Source organism: Cinclus cinclus, chromosome 3 (genome assembly GCF_963662255.1).
Source record: "Cinclus cinclus chromosome 3, bCinCin1.1, whole genome shotgun sequence".
NCBI classification, from domain to species: Eukaryota; Metazoa; Chordata; class Aves; order Passeriformes; family Cinclidae; genus Cinclus; species Cinclus cinclus.
The window spans coordinates 110,593,304-110,615,450 of NC_085048.1; the positions used below are offsets into that span (position 1 = coordinate 110,593,304).

Sequence of the window (22,147 nt, forward strand, 5' to 3'; positions counted from 1 at the left end):
CAGGGTGTGCCCCTGGCCTGCCTCAAGGGGCTGATGGCAGGAGCAGGTTTCCTTTTGAAGCTATTTTCCAGGAAAGTTTCCAGGAAATGTGTCCCATGAAACATGGAGCTTCAGATGCTTTTGTTTTGCTTTGCAGCCTCTTGTTACATTTTGTGTCTCCACTTTGCAGGCCTGACTGGCTACCCTCTTGCCAAGAGGTTTTCCCTGGCAAATCCTTCTATGCTCCTTCCCTCCAAGCCATTGCCTCCCATCCAGAAGGGCTCTCCTTCAACCAAGTCAAATATGATGTCCAGAGGAGAGCGGGACAATGGGAAAAATGGCACTGGCTACAAGGAGGACAATATTAGAAACGACCGGGACCGGGATTCAGAGGGAAAAGCACATAAGGTAAGGCAACCAAGATAAGTCCTGTGTGGCAGATTTTCAGTTTATGTCCTGTAAGCAGAGATCGGAGACCATTAACTGTGGTGTGAGCCTAAGGAAGAAGGTGAGCAAAGTAGGATCTCAGCTGGACTCTGCACTTCAGGCTGTCTTTGCAATGGGTGTGTAGTGCAGATTTCAAGTCCTCACTGTGTATCTATAGCAGGAGAGGGCTTTGAAAGGTTTCTGGGCTCTGTCATGGTTGCTCCTCTGTCTTGTAGCTGAGAAAACACCAACAAGAAGGCAGCGCTGCTAAAGTTGTCTGCTCCAGCTAAGCAATCCTCCTGCATTCAGTAACCCACGGGTATCTGTGAACCATATCTATGTCTTGGTGGTGGTTTCCATCAGCTCTGTCTGGTGGGGATGGAAAAAGGAGTTTGCTGGAACAGGCAGTCCTGCAAAGTCAGTTCCAGGTTGACACAGCGTTTGAGCTGTACAGCCATGGCCTCCTACACAGTTGTCTCTGATGCTATTTCTAGATTTCTTCAGCTTCTGGGCAGCTGTGTGCTGTGGCATGGCTTTGTCCAGAGAGAAGGGATGGGAGGTGGCCATGGGGAGAGCAGCCCCAAGCCCAGGCACACGATTGCCTTTGCAGCAGGGCCAGCACCTGCAGTTGTTCTGGGTTTGCCATGGGGTGCAGGAGGAGGCAAATGAGCAACAGCTCTGGCAAACAGAATGTCCAATCAAAGGCTGATGTACTTGATTCCAGCCTTGCTGAGGAAGGGCCCAGTGTATCCCTGACAGGATGTGGTCCTTTAACTGTAGTTTGAAGAGGACTTGATTTGGGGCTTTAGTTGTGCCAGAAAGGAAGGGACACTTAAAGAATGGTGTGCACCTGCCCCTCCTACCTCCACCCTCCTTCCTGGTCATGGCATGGGGGCCCTGGAGCAACTTGGGCAAGCAGAGACCTTGCAGAGAGCAGCAGGGCAGGGAGCTCTGCTGAACTTCCTAAATGCCAGTGAGCCTGAGATGATGGAGGTGTGGGAGTTGGAGAGCACGGAGCATCGCGAGAGCTCAGCAGCTTCTGGGCTGAAAGGCTGCTGGGCAACTGTAAGAGGGAAGGGCAGCAGCAGAAGAAATGAGGGGCTTGAGAAAAGCAGGTTCTGACATCCTGCAGAATGGCTTTGTGGGGATTTGGTTGGTGATCAGCACTGGCTCTGAGGTGCCTAAGAGACAGGGAGAGAACAGTGATCTGAACCCGTTCCCATACCATCCAAAAGGCCAGTGGAGGCAGTGGCACTGCAGAACATGCTGATGCCAACCATGTGGATTCCTGCTGGGAGTGTAGCTGCAATTGCAGACAAATGAGCAGGAAGAGAGAGGTGGCAAATTTGGGAGATGGTCTCTCCCTCACCAATTCCCTTTCCTATGCCACCCTTCCCCTTCCTAGGACAATCTGCTATATATGATATTGACTTTTCCTGTCAGGGCATGTGTAACTGTCTTGAGTCATGAATGAGGGCAAGGCTGGATGTTATATTTGAGCACTGTGTACCACTCTTTCCAGGCATCCTTGCTGTATCCCAGAGGTGGGGATATGAAGAAGGGGTCATTGGGACTGCCTTTGATCCCCCCTATACCCAAGGCAGTCAGTCCCAGTGTTGGCAGTGCTGCAGGGTCTCTGCGCAGCTCTCTGCAGCTGGATGTCCATGGGTCCCAGGAGATGAGGTAAGCCAAGGTGTCTGCTGCTCCACTCTGCTGTTCAGCTCCCTCTTGCCATCTTGTGAGGTTCCTTTGCACAGTCAGCTCTCTCCCATGTACTTAGGGAAACCTCTGTGTATTCACCATTTGGCCCATCCGTGATTATCCAGCTCCATGTCAAACCCCACACCTCATGTCACAAGGGCAGAGGTGGTGGTGGTGGGGAAGAGGAGGCAGGGCTTAAAAGCATCTGAAGATGGGTCCTCTGCTGGGCTTGGTACTGATTCCCTCTGTAATGTTTGTGGTGTCATTTGGGAACTGTATTGCATGGGTCTGTCTCCTGAAGATGATAGAATACTGTGATCCTTGAGTCTCAAGTTCAGCACGCAAAAATTACGTTTTGCCAAATATTAGCTGCTGGAGCGGTGTCTGGACAGTCAGGTGCTGCCTCTGTAAACATGCTGTGGAACTTGTCTGTTTCTTGGCCTCCGGTCTGAAATGAGCTCCCAGAGAAGTTTGGGTTATAGATGTGTAAGCCAATCAATGTTTAATGCTTAGATCTTGCCTTAAAATCAAAGAGGGAAAGGTTCTAAAGAAGTTTTATAGGATGGTACCTGATGGAAAGATATTGGCTTGGATATGTTTGAGGAAATGTAGCTGTCAAGCTTATCCGAGTGATTACAATAATGAATGAGTCACAGAAATATCATTCCTATTGAAAAGCTTAGGTAGGGCTTTGAAAGTGCAATCTGAATATCCTTGGCTATCAGCTGAGTTGGAAAAGGCCTTTTCCTTCTTGGAAGATCAAGGAGGTGGAATATCCTTCTCAGAACACTCCAGTGCTCTGACCACATGTAGCACGAGACTGGCACCAGCGCAAGGCATGAGCAGGCAAAGCCAAGCTTTGTCAGCAGAAGCAAAGTAGCTGCCCTCCATACAGACTCGTGTCTCAGCTTAGCAACCTTTGCTGCTTCAGAGAGGCTGTAGGAGCCCCCCAAGTTTCAAAAGGAGAGACACCACAATTGGGGAGTTATGATGCAAGTTGGAGAATGACTGCTGTGTTTCAGCTGGAGCTTGGCCAGCTCTGTCTGACTGCAGCAACTGAAAGCTTAAGGACAATTAATCAGCTTTGCATCTTGTTGGCTTGATGTCTCTTGCATTTCCTCCTTCATCAGAGTGAACAAGCTAGGAAAGATTGCCTCCTCTCATGCTACACCTCTTCCCTCCCTTCTCTTTCTCCCTCCTCATATGTGCTTTTGTTCTCCCTTTCTCAAGGCCAAGACCGAGCGGCAGCATCAAAGAGAAGTCTGAACATGCAGGTAGGTACAGGGCATGTCGGTCCTAAAATGACCATTGGCATATTGAATCAGAGGTGACATCTTGAAAACTTGGTTATGAACCATGGTTTTAAGAATTTCTTTAAATTTGTTTCAATTCCTTGATGGCCTCAGTGGACAGTCCCAGAGCCCAGTCACTGGGAGTGCGCTCCGGTGGTACAATGAAAATTCCTGCATTGTGAAGTGTTGAGTGGCAGGAGCTAGAGTGGTACTTTGGGGCACTGGAATTGTAGTGTGGGAAAAGAAAACATTCTTCTCCATCCTGCATTTGCATTTTATCTCCATGCAGTCTTTGTAGTGTTGCAATTAGGAGAGAAAAAGAAGGAAATCCTCATTTAGCAGGAAATGATAAATGTTCCCTTTCCTTCCTCCTGCCCTTCAAGGAGAAAACCTTTCCTTTGGGCAATTTCTCAGCTGGACTCTTTGAGATCTAAGGCAGATTCATGGACACTGCCTGGTTTTGTACAGGGGGAAATCAGGAAACCTCCTATGACAGAAAATCCTGTTGAATTTTGCATTTCAGGAGAAGGAATCTTCCAAATGGATGCAGCCTATGCAGGGTCTGAGTTTGTCATCCTCTGACAGCACAAGCCCAAAGCCACCTATGGCAGGTTCACCATGGCAAATCTCTTGCCCCACTGCCTCTGCCTGTGTCAGTGTTGCAGGCTGAGGCTGGGGGAGGAGATGCCTTCTGCCTTGTCCCCCTGTCCCTGCCTTGCCTGATCCCTGACAAGTAGAATTGTGCCAGACAAAATGCGGTCTCTGGTGCGTCTGTGCCAGCCAATGCCTTTGAGTTGAAAGCCTCCAGCAAAGCCTGTTGTTGTTGTTCCTTTGCCATTTTGGGGCATGTCATGATAGGAGAGATGAGATTTGAAGAAACAGTTGTGCTGATGCAGAAAAAGGGATCAGATGCCCAGGCCCCTTTGCTCAGGATTAGTTCTGCCAAATCCTGGGCAGAGGCCCTTTGGAATGACTCCTTAATTGGTGATATGCAGTTGGAATGCTTAATGCAGCTAGGGAGAAGTATTGCTCAATAAGTAAGGTGGCATTTTTGCTGGATTTATTCTGGACTAGAAATTAGCTATAGCATTAACCCTTACCGGTTGTAGTTTTGTAATTGTCCTGACATCCTACAAGGGAAATAAAATCTTGGTATGAGGCACTTATTCTTCCCCTACTGCTTGGCTGCTACATGATTTTATCCCCTGTGAAGCCATGTAAAGAAATAGTTCTAAGAGCTGTGTTGGAGAGTATTTGAGAATGACCCACCATTAGACAAAATCTAATTTGTCAGTATCGGCCGTGATCAGAAATTTTTTGAGACAGGTCATATCTATGTTGGGCTTGGGTGTTTCTGCAGGAAAGAAGGTAGGGAATAAAGTCCTCCAAGAGTGAAGTAGAACAAAAGTGAAACTTCTGGATGATCTCTTTATTCCCTTCAGTGAGGGGCTTGCATATTCCTGAGGACATCTAATTGGGAAAGCAAAGCTTCTTTTGCATCTAACATGTGGTGCCAAAGTTTGTGTACCAGCAATTCCTTTGTTTGAAAGAGAAATAAAGAAAACACAGAAGTGTAAAACCTAAAATAGAATTGAGTGGGAGTTACAGAAACAATGGCCCTGATAACAGGATTGGCAAACAATCACTTCCTAGACAGTGTCAAATTCCAGAGACCAGTGTGAGTTTCCAACTCTTTGGAAGGAAATGATTCCTGGAGTAGTGGGGAGGCAACAGGCATAGAACCCATCTCTCCTGGCTTGCCAGCTCCACATTGTTCAGAGAAATTCAAATTATGCTAGATTCATGAAAAATAAAGAAACAACAAATGTTTACAGTCAAAAAAATAAAGTTTGAATTCACTACCCATTAGATGAGTTGATTGTAAAGGAGTGAGTTCAATTAACTCACTTCATTGCCTGTACTTGATCTACAGATCCTTCTGAGTCTACGACACAAAACCAGAGGATGAAGGGAAAGAGCTCTTGGTGTGTGACAGGAGCTGGGATGCCTCTGCTCCCAAGGAAAAACGATGAATTGCTCAGATTGGAGACCTGCATGCGGAAGCCCAGCGTTGGGAATGGAGGTGTGGGCTCCCGGCCGGCTCAGGGGGCCTTGGCCCAGGAGCCCCGGCAGAGGCAGCTGAGCAGCGCTGTCCCCAGGGTCACTGCCAGGGAGGAGGACAAGGGGAAGGACCAGCATGGCTCAGCCTCCCACAGAGGTAAGGTGGGAGCTGGGCCGCTCTCTGGTGGGAGGAAGGGTCTTGTGCCAGCCTGGAGAGCCTGTGCACATTGGCAGGGAGCAGTTGTGCCCTGCAGGTGCCCCCTGCCATGAGCTGTGCTGCTGCCAGTGCCCCGTGGAGCTGTAGGGCTGCTGAGCTGTGGGGCAGGGAGAGGAGCAGGAGGCTGCATGTGCAGCTGAGCCATTGCTGGGAAGCACAGGGCTCTGGGCTCCCTGCTGTCCCAAAATGTTGATCTAAAAGCATACAGGTTTAGAACCTGGGACTACTTTTAGGAACCAGAAAGAAGATGTTTACTAAAATCAGCATAAGGGCAGATAAGAATCTCTGTCAAGAGCAATCTCCATCTCTGCCCTTCTCTATCAAACACAGAGGCTCTCCAGCAACCAGGGGCTGAGGCAGCAGGTTTCAGTCTGCTGGCCCACAGAGTAATGTCATGTCTCCTTCCAGGAGCCCATCCACTGGGAGAGGGTCTAGGCATATGTAGCTTGCTGCTTTCCTGCACCATCTCTGTGCCCTGTTAGAGCTCTGTAATCTGGAACCTGTCTTGCCTGTTGCCAAGCATGACATTTTTGGGCAATTGAAGTGTGCCAGAGATTTACAGGAACCTTTGCTTCCAGTACCAGGCCTCCCACTGAGCCAGCTCAAGGAGATGGATCATCCCAGCAGTCCTGGTCTAACAAGTGACAGAGACCTGAGAGAGGGCTTTGGAAAGGTAAGGGATAAGAACATGGATGAGCAGACTTCCATTCCAGTGGCTGTTTAGTGCTTGGCCCAAAATGCCTCTGAAAACCATGATCCTCCACTCTTGGGGGTTGGGGATTGTCTTGGGAATATATTTGACGGCTACTGAGCAATTGCTTGGCTACTTCCAGTGGTGCCAAAGTCACTGCATGGAGATGGTGCCAAGGTCATGCCCGAAGCATTCTTTATATGCATAGGCCATTTTAGAGAAGTTCTGATTGGCAGAGCAAACTGTAAACCAGTGAATGTGGGCAAAGGGCACCCTCAGAAGCAGAGAAGCAAAGATGCTACGGTTGAGTATAAGCAAGGCTTCAAAATAAAAACGGGACAGATTGATGTCTCCTGGTTACCTTTCTGGCTGTATCTCACAGCCCTCTCATTCTCACATTTTCTGCTCCTTAATATCCATGTTCCTCCAAATTGTTTTCACATGACTCCCTCCTCCTTTTGGTCTCCTGGTCTCAGAGACCAAGTCGTTGAGAGTCTTCCAGAGCTGAGTCCTTCAGAAGCCAGGAAGTGACAAACAGCTGCAGTTCCTGGCCATGAGTGTTAAGCATCAGCTAATTACACCTCCTTGCTGCATAATGCACATGGCTTTTATTCTCCTGCCATGGCCTGTAGGAACTGAACTGCCTGCTCATTGCTCATGGGAGCTCTTCCTTTGTCTTGGAGCATTCCTATGACTTCCATGTTTCAAGTAGGGTTTCCTGTCACAGTTGGAGCAGAGTAAGGCTGTGGCACTAAAGTGTTCCACCTCACTGTGTATAATTGCCAAGGTGAGGATGGGAGACATTCTCCTGAAACTATTGGAATGGATATGGAGCTGGATTAATGTCTGTGGCACTCTGTGGACTCTATGCTCCCAATGAGATGATGTGCCTGGTTTGTGTGTGTCTCTGCTTACAGTCTGTGATGTATTTCCATTGCAACTAGGTTCGTTCTTCATTGTGCAAGTTGGCTGAAAAGAAGTTAGAGCAGAAGAAAACTGAGATTTTAGAGAATGAGATGAAGAAGAGGAATGAAATTTTATCATCCTTAAAGCTGCCTCCACTGAGAGTTGAGCCCAGGGATGCAGCTGAAGCAAGTAAGTGGTGTCTACACTGCTGGTCCTTTTTGAGCTCTTCCTTACCGTCTGCACAGTGTTGCAATCAGACTGGGGGGCTGTTGCACTTGCATCTGAGTGGAAGCTTGCATAGGAATGATTTCCATTTTGCAGAGAAAAACACAGAGGCATTAATTGTCTTGCCCATGGCCTCACTTAGTAACAGAGTATCAGCTTCCCACCTTCACCTCTAAAATCTTTCAGAGTAGAAAATTCAGTCTTGGAAAGTCGCCTGCCCTTCAGACTCTGTTCTGAAGAGCAGCTTCCAGGCAATGTGAATGCAGAAGAATGCTTTTCCACCAAGGTGCAACCTGGAAGAAACCAAATTCAGCACCTTCTGATGAAAAGACCAGAGATCCTTCTCGAGCCACTCCCCTCCAAGGAGCTGGCACTGTAGAGCTGTGCTGAAGCCCTGAGGCAGTGCTTCTGTTGTAGCCCCAGGAGCAAGCAGCATTCCCCAGTGAATCCCGGCTGAGGGGCTCTGGCTGCAGCGCTGTGTGCGCTGCCCCGAGGGCGGCAGCAGGGACCTTCGGGGGCAGCACTCAGCCCCAGGGCACCACCCAAGCTTATCTGCACTTTCTTTTGGGAACTTGCCCAGCCTGCCTCTGAAACAGGAAAACGAAAGCATAGCAACACTGGCTTCTCCTTGTTTCTTAGGGGAAGCATCACTGCAGTTTGATTTTTAAACTGGAAGAAGGTAGATTTAGATTAGATATTAGGTAGAATTTATTTTATAATGAAGGCAATGAAATGCTGCAAGGGTTTTTCCAGAGAAGCTGTTGTTGATTTATCTATGAAGGTGTTCAAGGCCAGTTTACATGGGGCTCTGAGGAACCTGATCCAGATGAAGATGTTCCATTTCCCAGGGGTTGGACTAGATGGTGGTTAAAGGGGACTTCCCACCAAAATTGTTGTAGGTTTTCCTGGGTGATTGTATGATCCTTGTCCCATACTAGCGTGCCAGTGTTCTACTTGAAGTTCTTTGGGATAACACAGAGATGTTACCCAGCTCCAGCAAATTTTCTGGCCCTTTCCATAGTGACCCTGTCCAGCACCCTCCACTTACAAGCTCCTCTTTGGTCCCTGCAGGCCTCAGCCAAGCAGCTGTCAATGGCACAGCTTCCAGTGTGCAGAGAAAACACCCTGGTAATGCCTTGAAGAAGAAGGTCTTGAGGAAGCAGGACAAGATGCCCTTACTGCCCACTATGCCCATCATCCAAGAGGAAGACAGTGTCCCATGCAACTCCTCAGGTAAGTCTGCTCTGTGGCAGCTTTTTCCCATATAGTTATTTCCTTGCAAAAGGAGCACAAAGTGCCTCCTGCCTCAGCCAGCACAACTGGGCTCTTTGGTCCATAGCCTGTCCTGAGAATGAGCACCAAATCCACATTTGAGTTCCTCCAGCTTGGTTGTCTTGCAGTAGTAGGTTCTTAGAGATGCATTGGAAAGTTGAGCTGAATAAAGTAGAGGTAAAGGCCTAAGCTCGGGCTTTTGTCCATCCTGATAATCCAAACTACAGTGCTGGTGCCAGGAGACAGCTGTAAGTGCAGAGAGGAGCTGGGGGCAGTGTGCCAGGGTGTGCTCACTGTGCACCTACGAGTACCACCACCATCAGTTGACCACTCCCCATCGGGGCCCTCTGCCTGTGCTGCTGTCTGGGTCTGCAGCCAGCTTTTCTGCTATCCCAGTAAGGGTTGTCTCTGCATGGCAGTCAGTGCCTTGGTGCAGTCGTGCTGCTGCTCCCTGAAGTGATCAATGGCTCCTGGCTGCCACCATCCCATGGCCTGCAATTCCAAGAGGGAACAAGCAGTGCCTCCTGTGTCACTGCAGCCAAACACAGTGGCTGCTGGTAGGAGGTGACAGTCAGGAGGGGCTGCCTGGTGCTCCAAGGTTGCCTGTGCTATCATCCCAACTAGGGTGAGATAAAAAGAAGGGAGCAAGGAATAATAATTGGAATGCTCTTTTCAAGTGATGCTACTTCCACGTTGAGAACTGACCAGAATTGAGCCTGGGTTGTTCCGGCTTGGCTTGGTGCTGTGGCAAGGCAGCTGCAGGAGTTTCCTCAGAGAGTTGCAGAGTGCCTCAGTCCTCAGGGCTGGGGGAAATGAGGGCGCTGGGACAAGAGAGGCCCCTGGGGGGTTCCCTCCCGGTGTAGCCATTCCCACTGGTCGTCCCTGTCTGGCAGGGAGTGGCAGCTCTGCGGCCTCAGGAACCTGCCACTGGCTGTGCTACCTGTGGCACTTGGGAGCTGGCACTGTGTGGGCAATGGTCAGGTTTAGCCTGGGGCAGTGCCCAGCTGGGGGGGCTGGGAGAAAGCAAGGAGCCCAAGGAGGCAGACAGCAGGGAGGTGTGTGAGGCAGTGCCAGTTTGCAGCACATGGAAGCCTGGCTGGGAGCTGGGGCTGCAGGCCGCTCCATGGCGGGGTGCCTTGCCCGGGGCTGCAGCGCTCAGGGCTGACCCTCTCCTCACAGTGACCTCGCAGACGGCCACTGGTGCCGAGCGCCGACAGGAGCTGCTCCGTGAGCGTGGGCACAAGGACACAGCCTCTGCTGACCCACAGCAGTCCTTGCTCCAGGCACTCTCCTGGCTGGGCAGCGATGACTGGTAAGAAAGGCCCCGGTCACTCTGTCTCCCTCTTAGCGTTAAGGAAGCTTACAAGTGGATCTTGCCAGTGCCTCTGAGCCCCGACAGCCCAGAGGGCAAAGGACTCTGCTGAAACCACTCCAGAGCAGTGAGAGGATCAAGATTTGAGAGCAGCCTTTGCTTGGCCTCGGTCTGCAGCTGTGCTCCAGCTGCTGCCGCTCTGTGCTGCTCCCTCGCTTTGCCTGCTGCTCCATGGAGCTGCAAAGGAAGTCTTGAGGGAAGAGAGGAAGCTGTGAGATGAGATGATTTGCTGGCTGAAGGCAGCAGCAGGATGGCAGCAGTTTTGAGTGTAGAGATTTGGGTGCCTTGGGGCACTGGCCCAGTGGGACTGAGTAAGATTTCTCTCTGCTCCCAGTGCTGACAGCAATGGCAGGTGACAGGGTCTCCCTGTGACCTCCTGCATGTGAGTCCCAGAAGCAGCTCCAGGGAGTTGCTCTTTCTGAGAAATGGACTGATTTGTGCTTTCAAATCCCCAGCCTGTCTTTACTCCTGAAAGGCTCATGGCAGAAGGGAAGGAGAAAGCAATGAAACCCTCTAGGAATCTTGGACTTTTTGAATTCAACTTTTTTCTTCTCACTGCTTCATATGGGCTGGAGGTGTTTTGCCAATACTCAACATGTGTCCCACAATTAGACACAGAGAGAAGGAGGCCCAGAGGTGATAACCCTACGAATGTTAGGTGATGCTGGTTAAATTTTTGGTGATATTGGTTGTGATGTTGGGGTTAGCATAAACTCACTGTTGGATGCTTCATTCACACAGGGGTACGGACTCCATTCACAATGGGATAAGCATGAAAAATCTGCCACATGCATCTCTTTGTGCAGTCACATTTGCTTTGCAATTCTCTTCTGCTTCCTCTTCCCCCTTTTTGTTTGGTGCCCTCTGAGGTACAAGAGAGCTTCTGCAGGTGTGGGGGGTCCTGGTGACTCTCAGGGGTGCCCATGGGATCGGTCACCAGCCCTGTGCTGCAGCCCTGATGCCTCACACACCTTCCTGTAGCTCAGGGCTGCCTAGAGCAAGTGCTGAGAGACAGAGTTGTATACACCTCTTAAATAACATGTTGCTGTAGTGGGCATTGTTTTTGGTAGGGGATTCTGGGAAAAGGCAGAGTTTCAACTGTTCTTTCCCAGGCGTGGAATCTTATGGGACATCCTGCTGCTGCTTTTCTGGGGAATGTGGAGGTGGAGTGGAGTGGGTGAGACACAGGCCTAAATTGTAGAGTGGAAACTCAGCTCCAGAGTGCCAGTGTAGACTTTTATTGCTGAACTGCCTGCTGGGGATGAAAAAGAAGGAAAATGCCCCAATAACTGCCCAAGGGGATTGTGTCTTAGGGACAGGTATAGGGAGGTGACAAGAAACAGGAGCATGACCCAGTCTCACAGCTTCTAGGAAACTGTGTCATAGGGACTCCATGGGCCAGACATTTCAGAAAGGCTGTCTTGTAAAAGAGCCACAAATGAAGACACTGAAACCCCTCTATTTGTCTCTTGGATTTGTGTATTCTTTTGACAGCCACAGCATCCTGCGGGAAGGAGCTCCACAATTTCATTAAGTACTCCTTGAAAAGCACCTCCCATTGTTTGACTGAGCTGCCAGCCTGGTAATTTCAGAGGGTGCTGCCTAGTTCTTGGGTGGAGAGAAAAATCCATCTTTTTGGTACTTGCCTTTCAGGGAGATGAAGGAGAAGGGACTGGTCAGCATCAAACTCCTGGCTGGGTCCCATTCAGAAGTCCTGCTTTCAAGGCTTCGTGACATTTGCTTGGCAGTTACCAGTGAGGTGAGAACACTCTTGTGAACTGTGCCCTGTACTTCATACACGGTGTGTAGAGTAGCTATGTGCTTGTTCATCTCCATGTGTGCTCAGAGACTGCCTTCATTTCTCTTTTTAGACCTTCTATTTCTAATGTCTGTCAGCTTTCTATGGGATCTGTATGTAGATGTAGTTGTATTCACTGGTAGGTCGGGTATCTGACACTCATCTTTGAGTGAGCTGCCATTATCATGAAATGTGCAAATGCAGAAAAAGATACTCTAATTATGTTATTTTCAGAGTCCTAGTCTCTGCCCGAGCTGTCATTCAACACTGCAAATTAGTCTGTAGGCCTGAGCATGTGTTTTCTGTTTCCTGGCTGAGTGCTTCAACTGCTGGTGTTGCTTTTTTAAACAGGAGCACGTGACTCTTTTATCTTTATGACTGATGCCTTTATGGTTTGAAAGCAGCCCTTACTTTAATTTGGTTCTTTGTGTTTCAAAGAAAAGAGCCTAAAGGGAAAGCAGTTGACATTAAAGAAGGCTTAAGTAGATACTTTATGAAATTTCTTATTTTTAGGCCTGTTACATGTAAGTTTGAGGCCAGATATTGGTGCCAGTGGAAGTGTCATGCTGTGCATGTGCTCTTCTGCTCTTATTGTGCTTTTATGTTCCTCTGGACACAGTGGGATGTGTTGTCATTTCCTGAGTCGTCTGTCTAAGGCAACTGGTTTTCTTTCCAAGGTCATTCTTATGTTTCCCCTTATGACTTCCCCAGGTGACCAACCTCCGCTCAAAGGTGTCCTACTCGGCCATTGTCACTCTGGGAGAGCTCTTTGTGACCTTGAAGAAGGACATGGACTCTGAGGTGGATGAGGTGGCTCGAGTCCTTCTGCACATGGTGTGGAACTCGCCAGAGTTTGTTGAGAAAGCAGCCAGTCACACCCTGGGGATCATGGTGGAGAATGTGACTCCTGCACGAGCAATGACTGCTCTCCTGGACAGTGGAGTCAAGTAGGTTCTTCTTTCAGTGATATTCTTCACCTTCTAGAGTACTTCTAGGTGGGGGAAGGGATGAGAGAAAGAATGGGAATGGTGGGAGGGAAGGGTCCTGTATCCTGCATCTTCTGTCAACTCAATGATTGGATTCTCCAATCCACCTCATTTCTTTCCTCTTGTCCCCTATTTCTGCCCTCCCTCAGCCTATGAGTTCTCAGAAAGAAAGAGATGTAGAATATGGGAAGTTGGACGAGGCCATGAGGATGATTAAATCCAGTTCCTGGCCTTGCACAGAGCACCCCAAGAGTCACACCATGTGCCTGAGATTGTTGTCCAAATGCTTCTTGAACTCTGTCAGGCTTGGTGCTGTTGACCACTGCCCTGGGGAGCCTGTTCCAGTGTCCCAGGCACCCTGTGGGTGAAAAAGCTTTTCCTGATATGCAACCTAAACCTCTTCTGACTCATCTTCCCTCTGCTTCCTGGAGTCCTCCCAGTCTGTCAGAGTTGCCTAGATGTGGTGAATGGTGGGGAAGTGCAAGTGCCTGCAAAGGCTAAGGATAGAGCCTTGTGCTTCTGTGGGAAGAGGGGCAATTGCAGCTATGAGTGCTCTTTGATATTTCACTGCAGTAAGCACAGAGGCCCTGGGAAAAAACATGCATCCTCATGATGCCATTAACTGGAGAAATAAGGAGGGTACTTGCTGGGGTATGGAGCACCTAGGGGAGAATGTGCTGGCTGTGACACAGCCTGCACAGCAGGTGCAGCTCCTGCCAAAGGAGTCCTGTATGACTATCCTGGCCATAGAGCTCTACTTTCTAATCAAACTGGTGTTTCATGTTAGCCTTGAGATGATGAATCACTGCACATACACCTTCACAGGCCCACTACTATGGAATAGCTGATGCAAATGCTGCCTTAAGTGTTTGTGCTGAGCCTGATAATTATCAAAAGACACTCTCTAGAACTGGACAATCTGGGTAAATTGATTGCCACACTTTCCCCATCTTTGCAATAGGATAAAACATTCAGATGTACCCCTTGCCAATCCTCACAAAAGAAACAGGCTGCATTGCTGCATATTCTGCAACTTCACGGCCCACAGAGTGTTTTCTCTGCATCTGTATTTTTCCAAAGCTCTGCAGATTTGGGGATAAATGGCTGGAATGAGCCTCAGTCCTGCTGCAGCTCTGTGTAATGGGTGCCCTCTGATGGGTCAGCATGAATGGTCTTTCATTTCTAAAGAATTCATATGTAATCTATTTTTTTATCTTTCTCAGTGGAAATTGTGGCAAAGACACTGAGTATCAGGTAGTGCAGGGAGACTGAATTCCTCCGTCTTCCTTGCAGACAGTCCTTGTGTCCAATGCTAATTTGAGTTTCTCTGAGGACAGAAGCTTCTACAGGTGTCTGAAGCTGCAGGGAGAAGCCAGGCCTCCTTCCCGCAGCAGTGGCAGGGAGCACGCTCTGGCCAAGGCCTGTGCTGCTGTTGCTCCTTCTCCCTGTGCCCCAGTGTTTGCTCTCCTCTTGCCAGGAGCCGCCACGCCCAGGTGCGGAAGTGTGCGGCGCAACTGCTGCTGTCCTTGATGGAGAAAATTGGAGTCACGAAGCTCGCAGGCACACCCAGGGCTGAGAGGCTGGCGCACGCGGCAGGGACGCTTGCTCAGGACTGCCACAAGGACACAAGGTAACCATCTTCATTTCACCTCCTCACACAGGAAAACTGTCTTGTGTCTGTCTAGAAAGGTAAAACCACAAAAGAGTGGTAATGAAAGGAAATATTAAGTTACCTCACGGTGTGGATAAAGGCCATAGAGGCATGGAATACCCGGAGTTGTATGGGGTCCATTGGGGCCATGGAGTCCAGCTGCCAGCCATGTGCAGGACATGCCAAGAGTCACTCCATGTGCCCAAGAGCATTGTCCAAACGCTTCTCGAGCTCTGTCAGCTTTGGTGCTGTGACCACTGCTCTGGATTACCTGGGGAAATGACTGTAGTGGGTAAGCTGAGGTTGTCCAGCAAGAAGGAGCATTGCCAACTTCCTGTGACTTGAAGGATTCTTTCCTGAGATCAAAAGAGCTCAGATTTGGCAGTCAAACAGTTTTGTTTGATCTTAGGTGCACAACACAGAGCCAAAATGTTGCCTCATGTTCATCACTGAAAGATCCAAAGCAGATCTTTCTCGTTAACTTAAAACTTTTCTAGAAGTATTTCAGGGCTAATGTATTCAGTCTGTCGAAACCTCTTCTGCAGCTTTCTAGAATGCTGTTGTCTGTGGCTCAATGACCTCTAAATTTCTTCTGGAGGAAAACTGGTTTCCTAGTGGCAAAATCAACCCAAGCCACCCAAATCCCCTTACTTTGATGATTCAATTAATAGCTGCCAAAAATACAGGAGTAACTAGCTGCTGCTCTGCACACATATAGAATAGTCAATAGGAGGCCTGAGGTGTTTTGTGCTGGATTCTCTGCCAGTTAATGGAAGGCAAATTATTGAGCAATGGCAGCAAGGTACTTCTAATGGGATCTGACAACAAAGCAGATGTGTTTCACTTGTTCCCTGGGATCCTTTGATCCCACAGAAGCACACCCACAGTTTCAGAGTGAAATGATATTTTTCTCTCACTTTGCTGAGTAGGTAATGCCATCTCATGCAAGGATTGCAAAGGATGACATTAAGGTATCAGCCTCTTCGGTTAACAGGTTTCCTTTGTTTGTTCGATTTCCTTCCTTCCTTCCTTCCTTCCTGGAATCCTTCCTTCCTGGAATCCTTCCTTCCTTCCTGGAATCCTTCCTGGATTCCTTCCTTCCTTCCTTCCTGGAATCCTTCCATCCTGGAATCCTTCCTCCCTTCCTCCCTTTCTCCCTTCCTCCCTTCCTCCTTCCTTCCTTCCCTCCTTCCTTCCATAGGCATTATGGACAGGAGATGGTGAAGATGTTGATAAATCATCCAAAATGTAAAATGCTTTTGGAGCGATCCATTCCTGCCTGTGACCTGGAAGATATTCTGAGAAGAATTAAGAAGAAAGTAAGTGCTTGGCAGGAGAAATGTCTCCTTTGTGCAAGTATAGCCACAGCTAATAGGACATCAAACATACCTAATCTGTCTTTATCTCATTCCCCTTCTGCTCAATCATTTTGCTCCTGGGAATGAGCTGTTAATCCCCAGCCTGTTCATCTGCAGACCACAAAGGAGCTGATATTCTTAGGGGAAAAGTGGGGCTTTGAATATTTTGACTATTGGTCACAAAGAGGAAAGGGGAAGAGGAGAAAGTGGGTTTACATTTAAGCATAACTCCCCACCCTGCTGTCCCTGCTCTGCTCCCAGTAAAGCAATGAAGTGAGAAAAGTGCTTCTGAGGAGAACAGTCTTTGCAAAAGACACTGGAAGCAGTAGTGCCAAGAGAATTTCCAAAACTGCAGCAGATGTCCCAGTCAATCCTAATTGCTACAATTACCGTCTGTCTTTTGGGAATAATGCCCTGCTGTCAAGCCCTGTGGAGCTGGAAGAAGCTTGGAGAATCCAGCAGCATCCAGAGGAAAATCATTTGTCTGGGGGGGGACTTTCATTGTTTTTATCTACGTTATAGGAGCGTGTCCTTTGTGCACAAACAGGGAGAGCGAGTGTTGAACCAAATCACCTTCCAACAAAATTGGCCCACCCCAAAGAGTCCTAATTTTTCTGCTTTTTCCTATAAGATCTCTTGGTGCCTACCAGTTTCCATTATTCCCATTTATGCTCGAGACTCATGAGTTGGGGAGTTTAAACTGCTGCTCACTATGGCAGCACCCATAACCTGCCTTGGGCTATTGCAAACAAAGAGTTGGCATCACTGAATCTCTGGTCTGTTTCCTTCTGTAGGTTTGCAAATATTTCCCTAAGCCTTGGTAGCAGTGATCCTGGTTCTAACTTGTGTTTTTAAGCAGACAGTTTCCTATTCTATATTCTAAATGTTGGTGGGGTTTCTCTGTGTCCTTGTAGGGGATGGAAGAGCAGAAGGGTGAACGCCCATCTGTCAAGAGCCCTGTGAAGATGAGGAGCCATGTGTCAAAGAAGCCCCAGGCCACATTTCCTTCTAGTCAACGGTACTGAGCACTTTTGTTAGATGTGACAAAGCACACAACAAGCTTGACATTTCTCTTCCTCAGGAAAATCATTCTGGAGAGATGGCCTTTTTTTTTTCCTTAACCTACAAATTTTCTTTGATAAAAATGCCTATATCTGCATTAATAATATTTGTAGATTGTCTCCCGTAATGATTGTCTTGCAGTCCATGCTGTTTTCAGAGCCTCATGATTCTCTAGCTTGAAATCACATCATGAGTAAAGCACCTCTGGATGTTTTGCTCACAATTATCTGCAGGTATTATCACCAACAAGCCATCATTTGCTTTTATTTTCCAGGGTGAAGTCGACCTCGGATGGACGCCTCCTACACCATCCAAAAGTCCAGGTCACGTTGCCTCCAGCTGTGGATGAAATGGAGATGCTCCAGAAGCTTGATGATCTCCTGGAAGCCAAGGGGTTTGAGACACGGATGGAAGGAGTGGCACTCCTCCTAGACCTGTGCAAAAACAGCCCCAAGCTCATCACCACAAACATTGTCCAAGTATGTAGGGTATCTTCACTGTTCCTTCCCTTCAGCTCCTCTCCCAAGCCTGTAGCAATGAAGTTAATTCAGTCTGTCTTGGCACTACATCCTGCCTTGTTGGGACAGGCTGGTCCCTCTTACCCAGACAAATTTAATTCAGGTCCAGCATGCAGGACAAGTTCTTTCAGTCCAGCTGTATTTGTCTGGCAGGTGCCTATTGATGCTGTTCATCACATGATGACAGAATTTTCCACTGCCCTAACCTTTGCTGTCTCCTACTCCCAGCTGGGTTCAATGAAAGGAATCCAGCCACTGAAAGCATGGCAATTCTTCTCTTGATGAAAAATGGGTTTGGATGGGGAAGAGAAGTATCAGGCTGGGTTGGTATAACCCAAATGTTTTTACAGAGATACTTCTCCAAACTCCATCCTGTCTTGCACAAACACAACTGTGGCTACTCGTTTCCATCCTTGTCTCTATTGCACTTGGTAAAGATGGTGTGTAACCTTCTCGGGTATTGAATGCTCATTTCTACATCCCCTCTCCAAACAAGGACATTTTAATCCAGCTTTCCTGCTGCTTGTTCTCTTCACAGATTTTTGATCATTTTGTCCTGAGAATATCTGACACGCACAAGAGAGTGAAGCAGATGGCGCTGGACGTGCTGGCAGAAATGATAGCCATCCTGGAAGATGCCTTGAACCCCGTGATTGTCCGTTTAGTGGAAGGAATACTAAAGAGCCTGAACTCAAAGGATACCGGGGTTCATGCTGCAGCTGTGAAAGCGCTGGAAAAATCCGTTTCTCATTTTGGTAAGGCTGACATGGACTCTCCTCAACTGTGTCTCTGCCTCTCTGACACAAGAGAACACTGAGTGCCATGAGAGCTCTTGTTGCCCGTGGAACACTCCAGCTGACATCCACCAGAAGCTGTGGGGGTGCAGTCCTTAGGCACCAGTCCCCCAAGAGGCTTGAATGTGCATCAGCATTTCCCACAAGTGCCAGGAGCCCTTGGCTCTGTGCTGCTTGTCTGGAGAGGAGGTCCTGGACTACAGCTTTGCTACAATTCAGAGGCAAAGGGGATTTTGGAGATTGCTTGGACCCCATTAGATTTCCCAAATGAACAGCTTTGCTGTTGCCATGAAGGGACACTGGCCCATCATGGCTCCTGCAGAGCAGCCCCCTGGAAAGCTCCACATTATAGGCATTAGCTGCCTCTGTTCCACCTTTCCCATTTGTCTTCTTTTTTCAAATGGGACACTTATGATTCACCAAGTGCATTTCCTTAAAACAAGCAGATAGAAATCCAGCTGTCAGTGATGTCTTGTTCCACATGTTGTTTTCATGGAGCAGGATGGCTGTGGCAATTACCTACACAGGCAAGGACTGCTCTAAATTCCTTTGTCACAGAGATTTATGTCAGCTCTGAAAATGCTGCTCGGGAGAAATATGCCTGACAAATGGAGTGTTGAAGAGGCAGATCTTCAAGGGGAGTTTCCACTTTCTCCACCTCAGCTGCTCTGTGAACTCCTGAACTGCCTGACTCTGTGCCTTTGTGTATCCCAAGTCTGGGCTTCTTCCTGTTTGCTCTGGAGTTCAAAACCTTTTCACTGCTTACGTGTGATTGAACTCTTGAGGTCCTTGATCTGAAATGTTTAACACAGCTCCCGGTCCAGCAGACAACTTTGCATTGACAAATGTGAACGGAGAGGTTTTCTTTGGGAATTTAACCCCCCCCTCAAGTAGGCTGGAGGGAAAGAAGTACATCAGCAGAAAATTACTTGATTTTATAAATTGGGGCTGCCCCTGCCCTTCCCCTCCCCACTCTCCTTTCTCCTAGGACCTCAGAAGAGTGAGCAGAAACGTGTGTTTCTCTTGTAGATAAAGTAGCACTGATGAAAGAGTTCAGCCACCAATGGAGTCAGCTGAGTGGCCAAGCTCTGCTGGATGTGACAGAGCGTATCACAGGTATGGCCTCTGCTAAGCCAAGAGGTCTCCCCAGGGAGCATTTCCTGGGCATTCCTGGCAATAGACAGTAGAGTAGCTGCTCCAAATCAGGAGGTGCTGAGCTTGTCCCTCCTGCCCAATGCCCATGGCAGCTGTGTTTGGCAGGTTTTCCCTGGCTGCTGCAGAGGTGTGCAGTACCTGGCACGGGGGTGGCGCTCGGCCTTGGGGCCGAGCTCTCACTGGGGCATCTCAGAGCCCACCTCCAGGAAAGGGAGGGGTTAAAAATACCCGAGCTGGCTCTTCTCTTGGGAGCTCAGGGTCATCTCTGGTCCTTTAGGGAAAATGTAGCAAGTGCTGTTTCAGGCAATCCGTTTCTTTTGTCCTCACAGAATTCTCATCTTGCTCTTGAAAAGTTTTGAGACTGAACCCTGCAGTGCCTGGGGGTCACAGCTTAGGTCAAAACTCAGCACCCAGATTAGGGGCACGGATTTGGTGCAAGGCAGCCTTTGGGGCCAGAGGGGCAGAAGCAGAGTGCTGAGGCTCCCTGCCTGTGCTGTCAAAGTGGCATTGGACTGAGCATTTCAGGGTGTGCAAACAGTGTCTTCCTGTGTCAGTGCTGTCCAAAATGCTACAAATGCAGCTGATAATTGATTCCTCAGAGGAGCTTGCTATGTCAGCAACAGCCCAGGAATGGAAAAGTGATAATCTCTCTATATAGTGGACAAGATGATTTACAGCCTTGCTTTAACGGGGTCTAAATGCACTGCTAAGTGTGCCAGCATCTTTAAATGCAAGGTTTCATAGATGTTGTGCCTTCTTCAGCAATCTCAAATGCTCAGTGTTCGGTGATTGAGAATGTCAAAAGCGCTTGAAAGGGCATTGGAATAAAGTAGATGTCTAGGAAGAGGGAATTTAGTTTTGGAGATATTTTGATCTCTTCGTCAAATAAAGGAAATATACATAAATTAGGACTCTTTTAGGAAGAGCAGATGTTCTCTCTGAGATTTAGTGGGAACAAACAATGTTTTCTCAAGTTCCATTGTGACAAATGTCTTGAATTGGATTTTAACTGAAATTAACACCCATTTTGAAATGGATGCCATAACCCTTTTCCTGCTTGGCAGAATTGGTTTTGGGCACTTTCAGGAACTGTTTAAATATTGATGATTGCTGGTGGATTACGAGCATAAAGAAAATGAAGTCTCTTCCACCACAGAATAAGAAGTGGTTACTGCATAACATTTTGCCTGATCAGAAAATATGAATGGTGTCCAGAGCATTTCAGGTTTTGATGTCTCAGCCACATCTGCCATGCAAGGAGCCTGTTGGTTGTCAATGTTTTGTCTGTGTTTGACAAAGTTCAGTCCAGAAATTGAGCAGGGAGAAGGCTTCAGAGAGAAAGGGAGAAGACACTCGTGTTGTGGTTAAATTTCATTCATCTGTGTTGCATTTTTCTCTCTACATTCTACTATTGCAGTGCACATTGCAAGAAAAATGCCATTAACATTGGGAGGGGGAATGACATTAAAATGTGCAGATGCACAAATGCCACAGCAATGAGGTCTGGGTAATTACCTAAGACACCCTGAGGTTTGAAGCAGCTGTTTGTTGGAAGGCACAAAAGCATTGTGCCAAAGACAGCAGCTAGTCACTGATGTTTCTAATCCAGCTGTCAAGCAGCACCCATGTCTGGTGGGCTGGAGTTTGGAAGTGTGGTCTAATAGTGCCCTTTGCTGTGTGCCACTGAGCAAAGGGAAGAGCCAGATTGGATTCTGGCACTTTGACATCAAGGGTCACAAAGATGGAATTGTCCTTTTTCTTAGAAACCTTTCAATTGAATCTCCATGGTGCATTTCCAAATCTTCAGTGTGGGTTTAGACAACTTCCTAATGGAAATGAAAGGGAAGTTGACATTTTAGTCATTCTTGATGTTGAAACAGGTTGTGAAATGATCCAGTAAAGGTACAAGTTCTGCCACAGGTGCAAGTATTTGTTTGGAGACAGTACTCCTGAGGTGTTGGTGGTTCTGTTTTGGGGAGGATCAGCTGCTTTGGCCATTTCTGGATCGTTGGGCTCTGTGTGCTATTTCACTGCTCTTAGGCAGAGAGGCTTCCAAGAAGCAAATCTCGAGGTGGATCCTTGTTTGCATTAAGGTTGTTGTTTCAGAAGTTTGTGTCTCTGTCCCGGCAGTGCTTGTGGAAGGGGTTTATGCCAGGAGCCCTGAAGTGGTCCAGCGCTACGCCCTGCCCGTGCTCTGGTCCTTCCTGGAGAACAAGGCGCTGCCTGTCCGCAGCGCCAATGTGCGCACGGTGGTCACCAGGCTCGCCTCTGCCCTCTACGAGGTGATGGGCACCAAGCTGAAGAAGCGTGCTGCCAGCCAGCCCCCACATGTCCAGGAAAACCTCTCCAGCATCCTGGGCTGGTGAAGGCTTGATGTTCTCCAGCAAGTTGACCAAGTGCTGAGATGGACACCTGCGGTTCTGACCTTTTAGCTGTGCCAGAAATGACAAAATACTCAGGAAGGGTGTGCATCTGCCCCTGCTCTCTCCACTGCCCTTCCTAGTCATGGCATGCTCAGGGGCCTGAAGACAGTCTGGATTGAGGACAAAGTGAAGGACTAGCATGGCTCAGCCTCCCACAGAGGTAAGGTGGGAGCTGGGCCGCTCTCTGGCGGGAGGAAGGGTCTTGTGCCAGCCTGGAGAGCCTGTGTACATTTGCCGGGAGCAGTTGTGCCCTGCAGGTG

General features: G+C 48.4%; 1 protein-coding gene across 1 annotated transcript in view; it reads left to right on the forward strand.

Moving 5' to 3' along the window:
- The first annotated feature begins 282 nt into the window (after positions 1–282).
- LOC134042014 (serine/threonine-protein kinase pim-1-like) overlaps positions 283–22,147 on the forward strand; it is a 38,388-nt gene continuing 16,523 nt past the window's right edge. The window contains exons 1-2 of the mRNA XM_062489088.1: positions 283–387; positions 446–496. Coding sequence (XP_062345072.1) covers positions 283–387; positions 446–496 — 156 coding nt within the window. The remainder of the gene's footprint in view (positions 388–445; positions 497–22,147) is intronic.